General features: G+C 36.0%; 1 protein-coding gene across 3 annotated transcripts in view; it reads right to left on the bottom strand.

Annotated features, from left to right (window-relative positions):
• Positions 1–248: 248 nt before the first annotated feature.
• secisbp2l (SECIS binding protein 2-like) overlaps positions 249–11,534 on the bottom strand; it is a 59,845-nt gene continuing 48,559 nt past the window's right edge. For all 3 annotated transcript variants that reach the window (XM_067971484.1, XM_067971482.1, XM_067971483.1), the window contains 4 exons: positions 8,599–8,819; positions 8,351–8,505; positions 5,281–5,497; positions 249–4,451 (listed from right to left, as the gene is read on the bottom strand). In XM_067971484.1, the coding sequence (XP_067827585.1) occupies positions 3,823–4,451; positions 5,281–5,497; positions 8,351–8,505; positions 8,599–8,819 (1,222 nt within the window). In that variant the 3' untranslated portion in view covers positions 249–3,822. The remainder of the gene's footprint in view (positions 4,452–5,280; positions 5,498–8,350; positions 8,506–8,598; positions 8,820–11,534) is intronic.

Genomic DNA, 11,534 nt, shown 5'->3' with positions numbered 1-11,534 from the left:
ATGTGCATAAAAAAACTCAATTTGATTTTTATTTTATAACTAGTTTGCAGGAACTGTTCTTTTACATTTTCTAATTACATTTGGTAAATGTTGGATCTGAACATGTGTATAACAAACAATTGATAAAATACTCATGTTCTCATTTTTACTAATAACAGTATGGCTGATACTTTATTTTTGATAATTAACTGAAAGTCAAGTTACAATACTGGTTATTTCCAACAAAAAAGGGATGGCAATGTATAATATACGAGACAATACCACAGAACTGTACTTATTTACCATGATTCTGCAATATTTCATTGCAATGCTTCAGCATTAGACAAAATTTGTCTACCTACTAAAAAGATTTGTACAGCCAAGTAAAAGTTGTGGAACCAAAGTATTTCGGAGTTAATCTTAAACATCTGAACCCCTCTTTCAATGCTGAGAGCATTGATAAACCCAAGTAGGAAAGCTGGTTACACTAAGATTTCTATTAATGAATTAAACAATGCAAGGAAAACTTTTTTTTATAATCTGCACACTTTATTAGTTACAGAAGGGAAAATTTACTGATATTTACATAGTGCAAATTATGCCTTTTTATTTACTGAATTATGTACATTACAATACAATGAAATATGCTAGACATTTCAAGCACAAAACACATCACCCTTCATATAACTTTTTTAAACCTTCATGTTGCATGTTTTTCTGTTTTGAATTAGATTTTAAAACAAGAACATGAGACAATAAAATACAAGGATATCATTGTATTTCTTCTTATAATATATAGCAAGAGGCACATTATGGAGTGTTAACCTCAGTTTTCTCTGCCTCCTAAAAGGAAACACAATCGCACAACTTAGCTTACAGGATTGGTTAAGCAAGTATGGTTAACATTTCCATACAGTACAATTCTTGTTCAGGTCACTTCTCAGTTGCACAAGTTTGCAATTCCTTTAGCATTGAGCATTAGAAGCCTAACAAATCCTGTATTCACCGGGATGGAAACCATCCTGGGAATGTGTTCAAACAGAAATGGTTATGTCTCACAATCCTTTGCTATTCAAAACAAGAGCATCAATGTACATGAAAAAACCTGGTTCCTATTAACTTTGATATGAGGAAGATCCACCAGGTTATCCACACACTTAGTACTGTATAAACTGCAGATAACAACCATCTGACATTTAACTTGGATGCTATTTTGCTAAATTATCTTTATAACCACCACCTTGATGGAATATATTTTCTCCCTTTTGAACAGTATTAATACAATGTAAGATTTATATTTGTTCAGGACCTCTGCTTACATTAGAAAGGAGCCAAATTACTGAAGAACTAAGGTAAGGAAGTCATTTTGAAAGTTGTTTTGCATAATATATTAGTTCTTTATCAGCAAGTATTATATTCTGGAGATTGTTCAAAAGCCTCCACCATTTTGTATACCAAGAGTTTTATTTTAGGTATAAATTTACAAATGCAATTAACTTTCTCCAAACAAAAACAAATTATAAAGGAAGTTTCCTCTACAAAAGTTAAAAATATTTTCTTAAAAGTCTTAATAGCACCAGATGTTGCTATAGATCAAGTTTTACACCACCTACTGGTACTACCAGGAAACAGACGTCCCAGCACAACCAAATAATGCATTACTGTGGAATCAGCAAACACCATCTGTAAGACAGTCATGCACCAGTAGTTTTCTCCCATCATTTCCATGAAGCAACAAAGTTTTCATAGAGAAAATGTTTTCTTCTTTGCATAAGCGAATGGCTGAAAGATCCACCAATCAAGGGTTCGGTGCCATTTTGAATGAGAAGCATCATTCAATCCAATTTGGTTTCCATCATAAGCCATCTGAAAAGCGAGCTCAGACAGACGTGCAACTTATTCGGCTTACATTAAATGAGCAACCCACATTTGAAATGTCAATAGAGAAAACCTACAGTTGGTTACACTTAAGCCCTGAAACTTAAAATAGTAATAAATGTAAGCATAATTTCTTCACTCAGTACTGCAATTAGCAATATTTTCTCTTAGTAAATATTCAAACAGAGCTGAAGATCTGATCTGAAATTTTAATGACTTATTAAAACTATGCTTCCCCTTTCCTATCATATGTATTTTATGATGGTATAATGCAGAAATGTGGATTTATTGAAACTGCTGCAATCAATTCAATGTAAAATAAATTTGCACAATGGTCATGATGCAATTAAGTCACAGGTATGATCTGCCCAATCAAGTGTATATGAATTCTGCTAAATAAATTTCAGCTTAAATGGATCTAGGCTACTCATTAACTTTGAATGTAGGGTCAATTTTTTAAATGCAATTAGTTAAGACACAAAAGTATCTTATTACTTCAAATTACTAGTTTCACAAAGATATTCAATTGGAGTATATTATTTATTTACTGCTGTCATTGCTCTCTTAAGTGACAGCACCACAGGTACAGTGTATAACCATATAAGTAAAGGGTTCCAAAATTGAAGTTTTATAGAAAAAACACCTAACTTGCATCCTCAAGAAATGCAAGCTTGATAAAATAAACAGGAACCATTGGTTGATTAACTATATAATCACTATTGTTACCCTTCATGTTTCTGTAAACCTGCACAATGCTGTTGAGGAAGATATTAAAAATTTTGCAAGTTCATCTCAGTTAAAATTAAGAGTAGTATTTTCTTGTTCTGTCCCAAGCATGCAAAAGGACATACTTATATATTTAATAAATATATAAATGTTTCACATTGTTTCAGGTTAAATCCCAACCTTTTTTTTTGGGGGGGGGGGGGGGGGGGAGAAAGGAAGAAAATAGGAATATAGAACTTGAGAATAAAGAGCTGTGTAACATCAGTTTATCCATTTGATCAACTTTCTAAATACAAGTCAGATCTACACTTACGTAACCCTGATATATAAGCAAATTCCTGGTAATGTCTAACAGGTCCCAGTAATGCTCTTTTTACAGCCAGTAATGGTAGATAGTTTTATTATATACAAGTCTGGTTACATGCATCTTTTTCAGTTTCAATCTATTGCACATAAACTGGATATCACTGGATTTTGAAGATGAAAAGAAGTAGTTTGTACAAGGAGTAGATCTCTTAAAAACACCATCATTGCTGTTTAAACTTCGAACAGATAGAACTTTTTAAATCAGTCAATTTAAATTCTGTTCTAAAACTACTACCACTTAGAGACTGAATTTCTTGTAAACAAAACTGCTGGCTTTTTTCCATCAACAATTTTTACATTTTCTCCAAAGATTCAGAAAGGACTTTCATTAACCATCTAGAAAAACATTTATTTTATGATTCACAAATACACCAAAAAATTTGGGTCAATGGAGGACAGATTGAGATGACACAAAACTTGCTAACATGTGATTTTATGATTTACCTATACAACTATTAATTTGGATCACAAATCAGTGAAAGATTGAGATGACAAGGTTATAAACAGCAGGTTCTTAAATTAATTGTTCCTATATATGTTTTAAGTGTTCCTGAGGTCGTTGATGTATTGTTTTGTTTACAGTAACCCTCTAGGTAGACTCGAATGATTGCTCACAAAAAGGTTTTGTATAGTTAGCTGTTTAATAACTTTCAAGTCTGCACATTTTTTGCTACAGACGTGGAAAAAATATATACTAAACCAGATATTTAACCCGTTTCAAATAAAGTGTAATCTTAAATGGGGTCACAATGCTTGTAACTATTGTTTGTGTTTCAACGCAAAAATTGACAAAACTATTTTTGTAATCCCACGAGTCTACCTAAAAATAAATTGTGCTCTGTAAAAGAGCTGCTGGTCCGGGGTCTATAATAATTAGCAAGTTTGGCTCTCTGATTCTGCAGGTTGAGAGCCTTCCCTCTCTGTGGTCGTGTCTATCTGCTCCACTGTATCCTGCTCTTCTAGGTCACTTTGCCCATCGTGATCTTCCTCTGTACTATCAATATTTTTGCCAAGCTGTAATGTTGCCAGTGTTTTTTGTGCTTCTGATACCCAATCATCAATTCTGCTGCTAAATGTTACCTCTATGGCAACAGGCTCAGGGACATAATCATCTTCCTCCTCCTCTTCATCATCATCATCTTCCTCCTCCTCCTCAAGCATGTCTGGTACTAGAGTGCTGGTGGTGCTTATCATGGAGGAATTGAGCACATCCCTGCAGCTACCATCAAGTGATCCTGTCTCAGTGCTTTGCTGAGAAGCCCATTCTAACATATCATCAGTTTTTCCTTCTTCCTTGTCTGAACCAGAGGACTTTGCTGCATGGCTTGTCTGGCCCACAGAAGAGCTAGTGGTTATTCCCAAACTAGGTTTGTTGGCACTGCCTGTGACTGCTGGTAAACTAGTACACTTCTCCAGAACAGTAGTCCCACTTGGTGTGGGTTTCTCACTCTCAGAACATTCCGGTGCATCAGTGGCCTCTACCATATTTCGCCAGTTTGTTTCTAAATTAAAAATGCATTTTATTAAGAATTGACATTTTTGAATTACATAAGTCAAAAATGGCAAGAAATTTCTTGAGAACAGTAGTATTCTACAATTAGTTTCAGTTCAATTCTCAAAGACTTTCTATCTATACATCACAAAAATGGATAGCAAGACAATAAATGAGGTAATTTCAGTATGCACAAATTTCTTATCAATATTATATATATCACACAATACAAGGAAGCCCAATCCTTAGGGCAAAATCGTAGCAAATCCAAATTGCCTTTCCATGTGGGCAATAAAGATCCTAAGGCACTAATCATAAAGATAGGGATAAACCAGAAGCATGGTAAATATTGCCAGAAGATATCCACTACTTTAATGCTTTCCCTATAGTCCAATGTAAAGAAGTGCAATCAAATACATGGATGTACTTGTAAATGAATCTGTACAAAATGTTACCATTATCCAAATTCAACTGTACATTACAATCACTATTTTACACATTGCATTTGGGAAAACAAATGCAATGTGCAGATTTGTTCCAAGAAAACTCAAGCATTTCAAATGTTATAAAAGTAGAACTGTCAATCATCTAGTACAATATTAAAAATCTCCCAAGACAAAGCACACACTTGCTAATGAAGGCACTTAGCATTTCTCAGCACAGCTATTTAATACCTTTTTAAAATTTGGGATTAACATTTAATCAGTTGTGTCTGCATATTACGTAAATCTGTCATTGTTTATTATGATCAGAAGTGCTTTACATGAGGTTTTTTTAAAAATAGTACTTATACTATGTTACCGTTAGTGGCAAAAATGATCTAAAAATTGGTTGCTTACCATATTCCTTTTCATTCACTTCAGAAATGGGTTCGGATATCACGCTGCAGAATGAAATTGCACTTGCTGCAGAAGGGTTGCGAGAATGGCCCATGTGCGGAACCTTTCTGGTGTGCTTCAAGGCCTCCTCAGCTTGTTCTTGCTCCAAAGCTGTCACCATATCACGGTATGCCTTACGGGCCTCTTCAGTTAATGCCACCAGCTTATTAAACAAGCTCTAAATATGGAAATTCAACAACTGTTTAGTTGAACTTACATTATCTATCCGGAAGAGTCTGGAAAAGGGGCCTGCACGTATAGCAGTAAGCCAGGTTGCTAATGGGAAAAATCATCAAGGACATAGTTCATTCAAGATATTTTAACAGCCAATGATCTTTCCTTTCCATGACATATAAAGTTAACTTTCCTGGGCTAATATTGGCAACACACCACTACAATGTAACTAATTACAATATTTCCTTGCGAAGTGGACTAGGGGACTGGGACCTTGTATTTGAAAGATGCTTCTTCCAGAATAAAGTTGACCCTGTTAGCTGGTTAACTAAATTTTCCTCTGCATTTAAGTATCTTTCATGTACCACAAAAGACCAATTCAGTGGTATCTAAGGGGGATCCAGACAAATTATCTGCAGCTGGAACAAACCTGCAAAATCTAGGTTGCCATTAATCATTAAATGTTAGGAATAATATCCAGCAAAGTATGAAGGGTTCTTCAAGTAATAGCCATCCCAATGACCAGAAAGCACAGTGCACACAGCCTACATTCATCTCTGAATCACTACACCATGCAGGGTTTTAAGAAGGGTCTTTAAAGAGCAGAGGGTGGTGGAGGAGTTTAGGAAGGAATTGCAGAGCATGGGACCTGGGTGGCTGAAGACCTGGCATCCCATAGTGGGATAAGGGAGGGAGGGATGGATGCACTAGAGGCCAGATTGCAAGGAATAAAGGAATTTTGGCAGGGGGGGGTTAGGGCTAGAGGAGGATACAGAGATAGGGAGTGGCTAGGGCATGAAGGGAATTAAACAAGAGAATGAGAATTTTAAATTGGAGGCGTTGAAGGACCGGGAGTCAATGTAGGTCAGCCAGGATAGGAGTGATGGGTGAACGGGACTTGGTGCGGCATAGGATACAGGCAGCAGAGTTATGAATGAGGTGAAGTTTAGATAATGTGGAGGGTGGAAGACTGGCCAGGAGAACGTTAGAATAGTTTGAGTCCAGAGGCGACAAAGGCATGGATGAGCGTTTCAGAAAAACATGGGCTAAGGCGGGGTGGAGGCGGGTGATATTATGATAATGGCTTTGGTGTTTCCAATGTTTAACGGGAGGAAATTGGGTCTCATCCAAAACTGTTTGCCAGCCAAGCAGTCAGACATCAGAGGTAGGAAATTAGGGCAGGTTGGGTTGTTGTAATGAATTGCAAAATTTCCTACCCACAAGATTAGCCATTTTCCAATTTTTAAGAAAACAGGTCAGAAACATCCTGAGAATTATTAGTATAACTTACAAGCTAATAGACCATGAAAAACAGTGTATTAAAAAAGTATTTCAAGCACAAAAACAAAGGCAATCATTCCAAGCCAACAGAGGTTTATAAAAGATAGGTCATCCAAATAAATGTGAATTATTTGGAAGTTTAAGGATTTTGTTGGATGAGTGTAATATGATAGATATGAAGAAAATATCCAATAAGGTGTCTCCCGCAACTGTCTTGAAGCTACAGTCAAAGGTCTTGGGATAAAGGAAGTAATAAACTGAACAATAAATTGGCTAAATAATTAGGAAACAAAGTATAGCAACAAATGTTAGTTGCTCAAATTGGACAACTGTGACCAATGGAATATGCTACGAGTCAGTTCTATGACCTCTGCTGTTCACAATGATTTATATGCCAGATTATTAACCCTTCCAGCACTGCCAATGAAAATTTGTTCCAGTGGCATTCTACAGACAACTATTTCAGCCTTTTCAGGCCTCTAAATGCTGCCCTGAAAGAGATGTCAAAGTTTAATCAGGTGACTCCAGTGACATGGGCAGGTCAACCTTTAATATCAAGGACCCTGACTAATTATGAAGTCAGCCTCTGGAATTGGTTTTTAGCCAAATTGAGCACCATTTTTTTTTTTTTTTAAGTTGACTCAACAGAAAGAGCTTTAGTTTGCATAAAAATTCAAGAAATGGATTTGTTGATAGTTAAATTAAAACTATTAATTTAAATCCTTCCGATCATATTAAAAATTCAAGAAAAGCTAAATACAGTGGAATTCAGTTTTAATGCTTGTACTGTTCATTAGGTGATACAGATCAAATGTTACTTTCCAAAACCATTTCCCATTTGTGCTGGGGCTTTTTCACTTGCTCATAATGATCCATAGCCCTTTGGTTGTAAGGATCAGATCAAGTGACCTTCTTTGATGTTTCAAGGGCAGGAAAGAATTTGGCAGCTAATTGAGTACAATTCGGCTGAGGGTAAAGAACTCAACAACTTGTGGGACTGCTGATTAGAACTGCAGTGGCTGGTCTTGCCAATAAAATTGGCTCTTCCAATTTTTGGGAAATGCATTTTTTTTTCTTTTATTTCTGATCATGCTTTGCTTACTGATTTAAAATGCCTGGTACAACTCGCCCTGGGCTTCACAAAGTGAAGGATGGAATTTTGAGGGCGTTGAGATAATGTCAAAAATTTGAAAATCCCAGTGCATACTATTTAATCTAATAAGAATAAAATCATGAACAACTGGCTGATCAATCAGAATCCAGACATAATGGTAAAGAGTCAAATGTTAAGAACACACTGCTATGCTGGACATAGCTCGTCACTTCAGACATGAACACTTTAGAAAAATGTTTTTATTTCATGTCTGATATATTTGTCTTGTATCTAGTTTTTGTAGCATTCTACTGCGGTTTCCTAGTAAATAGTTCCATTTGATTGTCTGATTAGCAAAAGCATACTGCCACATGGATTCACATTTACCAAGGAAAGGGCTGCCAATCATTATTGGTGAATTCCACTGTATAGCTTTTGTGCTATTATAATGGTAACGGCATAGCTGAAAATCCAAAAACATACCTCAGCACCGCTATAGTTGAAGATCCCCACAACACTTACAGGAACAAGTTTATTCACACAACGACCAAGAGCTTTACGTCCAAGAGCAAAAACAAAAGGAATTTCTTGCTCCCGAGCCATAGCAATCACATTGTACAAAGCTTCATCTAGTCCACCTTAGAGAAGAGTGAAGTAAGAATGAATTAGACAAAATATTTCAGCTTTGCATGCCTACAATATTTTAAATAAGAAAACACTGACCACTGTACCTTTTGACTGAATTTTCTCACAGTTTGGAGAGATGATCACACATTTGATCTTTTTTAATTTCATATGCTTGGTCACCTCACGCAGACCCATGACAAGTCTTCTCTTCATTTTAGCTTTGATTGGATCTTTCTGGTAAATTCGTTCTTGAAAGTGAACAAGTTCTTGCAGCAACAGTGTCACACATTCATCAATATCTTTACTGAGCACTTGATTACAGTATCTGGTCAGGGGGAAAATTAAAGAGACATGAAAACTAAATTATTTCTAAATAGATTTTTTTTGTAAGTGTTAGCAACAATGCTGTTAACAAAATTACCATGAATAAACAATTGCAAGATTATTCTGATGACTTACAACTGTTCATTCTGTTACGTTAAAGCTAGAGACATTTAAATTTGTGGGCCATTCACAAACAATTGAACTTCTAGGAGGCTGTATCAGCACACAAATATTTGGAATTAGCTGTCAATCATAAGAAGTCTTCTGATGTTTCAATGGCCATTAAGTAGCCCTTCTTTGCCATAACTATTTATCCTCTATTACAAATTACTAATCAAAGGACTAGGTTTCTTGCTGAAAAAATTTACACAAACATCTTCATTCTATCCTACTACACTCGTCACTTAGTTGAAACGTTTCCATGGTAAGTAAAATGTTCCCGCAATTTAATCATTCCTATTAAACAAATACTGTGAAAAGGAAACTGCCTCAGCCCAAATATTCTTAAGTCATGTTTCCCATTAACAAAATGCTCATCAACTAAACGAGACTCATCATTAACTGGCAGTGTGTAGCCAAATGTCCCAGTTTAGCCTCATCAAGCTGTAAAATATCTGAAGCATTTCTGATAGCAGGCAGCCATGGTTAATACTGCCCATTCACAATGCTCTCAAATGGAAACGCACAGCTCTGTGTATATATGTGTGGAGCTCTGTTCTGCCAGCGAAGTGTCCAAGATCAGCTCTTTTCTACATTAGAAATTTAAAGGCTCATTTGAAAGTTTACCAATTTGGCAGAATGCTGCTTTAAGTTATAGTGCAATTTATATGCAGAACTAGATATTCCTTCATGGCGATCTCCCTATTGATGCTAACTGCCCATTTCTAAGAAATAGGGAGCATATTTTATGGTTTGCATCTGTAGGGTGCAAATGATTGCATTATACCAATGTCAAATGTGCAGTATAACTAGGGTACAGTACTTGCAGCATTTGCCCAATGGTAAGCAAACTGTCACACTGATGGTAAAGGAAACAACAAGAGTCAAAAACAAAAACTTTAGTTTTGATTTCCTCCCCCCCCGCCCCCGCAAATAGATTAGCCCCCATAGATTTAAATCTCCTGTTACAGCATCATCAATGACATCAAGACACCACAATCTCACAAAAGCACAACCTGGGCTGGGATCAACTATCTGCAATGACTATGGATCAACAGGAAAAAAATTGAAGATACTAAACCACATTGTGCAGGATTGCACTGTATATGTACACTTACATGGCACAGTAACAGCTGCCAAGAATGTAGCCAGTCAGTTGCTATAAAACTTAATGTGGTCCATTCTTGGTACAATGCTGTCTTCTTGCAGCATGTTGAATGCCAGTACTAATCTAGTGAGTTGGTTATTCAATCTTTGAGCATTTGTTTTTTTAAAAAATTGGTCGAGTTTTTTTTTCATAGCACAGACTTAAAAAATTCTGTAATGTCTTCCATCCAATGCCAGTGCTTCTGGCACTATGCTCCATCCTTTAGTTCGATATGTGAATGGATAAACAAATGGCTTCAAATACGCCCATTTTATGATGGAACCAGTGTTTGATGAGAAATCACTTAGATTTGATTACGATCTATTTTGAACAAATCCCACCCCCCCCTCCATTATTCAAGGGTTTACCTTCACAATCGTGTAACTAATGTTATCAAAAATACTCTGCTAAAAGTTTATATTCCTTCTCAAAACTGGAAGCAAGTTGACAACGCTGTAATAGAATCACAGAACACAGAAGGCAGCCATTCGGCCATCGAGCCTGTGCCAGCTCTCGGTAAGAGCTACCAATTAGTTCCACTCCCCTGCTCTTTCCCCATAGCGCTGCAAGTTTGTCCTGGCTAGTCAGGAAATAAAAACCAACATTTGTCATATATTTTGACTATATCAAAGGGTCTTTACTCAGCCCTCACTGTACAGCTACTTGAGCAACAGCACGTAGCTTAAAATTCTAACGATTTTAGTTTTTAATAGCAAAAGGCAGATTTATACAGAATCTTTAGACTACTGAAACAAAAGTCTTTTGTATTTACACACACACACATTTTAGTGCTAAGATTTTGCACATCAATATATAAAATTCTTAGAATGCCATTCTTTGTAGTTGCTAAATGACCCTGTAACTGTTATCCAATCATATAGAAGCTTAAGTGTTCGAGATATGAAAAGGGGGGAGTTTAAAAATTCTTTAACCTACTGCTCAAATGTAGAACGATTCAACCCTACATAAAGCAATAGCTTGCTGGAATATTTAAAAGTACATAATGGAATGCACCACGATTATTTTCATATGACTGTAGCATCATTTTAACTCTTTCCTATATCAATTTGGTCAGCTAATTTGTATTGAAAATGTCGTTTAATGTCAATCTTCAACTTGTATTTAATTCTCCACCTGCATACAATTACATTTCAGAGCTTTAAATACAAGATCAATTTTCAGTCTTATAGTATTAGTATCTGCTACTAAATTGTTCCATAATCCCTCAGTATCAAACAGAATTATCTATACATCTATATATTAGAGGCAGTCTGGAAGTAGACAATTTATATAGAACTATCTTACATGGCATTACAAATTGTGAATACTGTTCTCAACCCAGTGCTTCTATTCATAATGGGATGGAATGGAATGCTATTTCACGTGGGTGGGGAGATGGCTGGGATAAGA

This window comes from Heptranchias perlo, chromosome 34, assembly GCF_035084215.1.
Source record: "Heptranchias perlo isolate sHepPer1 chromosome 34, sHepPer1.hap1, whole genome shotgun sequence".
NCBI classification, from domain to species: domain Eukaryota; kingdom Metazoa; phylum Chordata; class Chondrichthyes; order Hexanchiformes; family Hexanchidae; genus Heptranchias; species Heptranchias perlo.
This window is presented reverse-complemented; position numbering and strand designations above follow the sequence as displayed.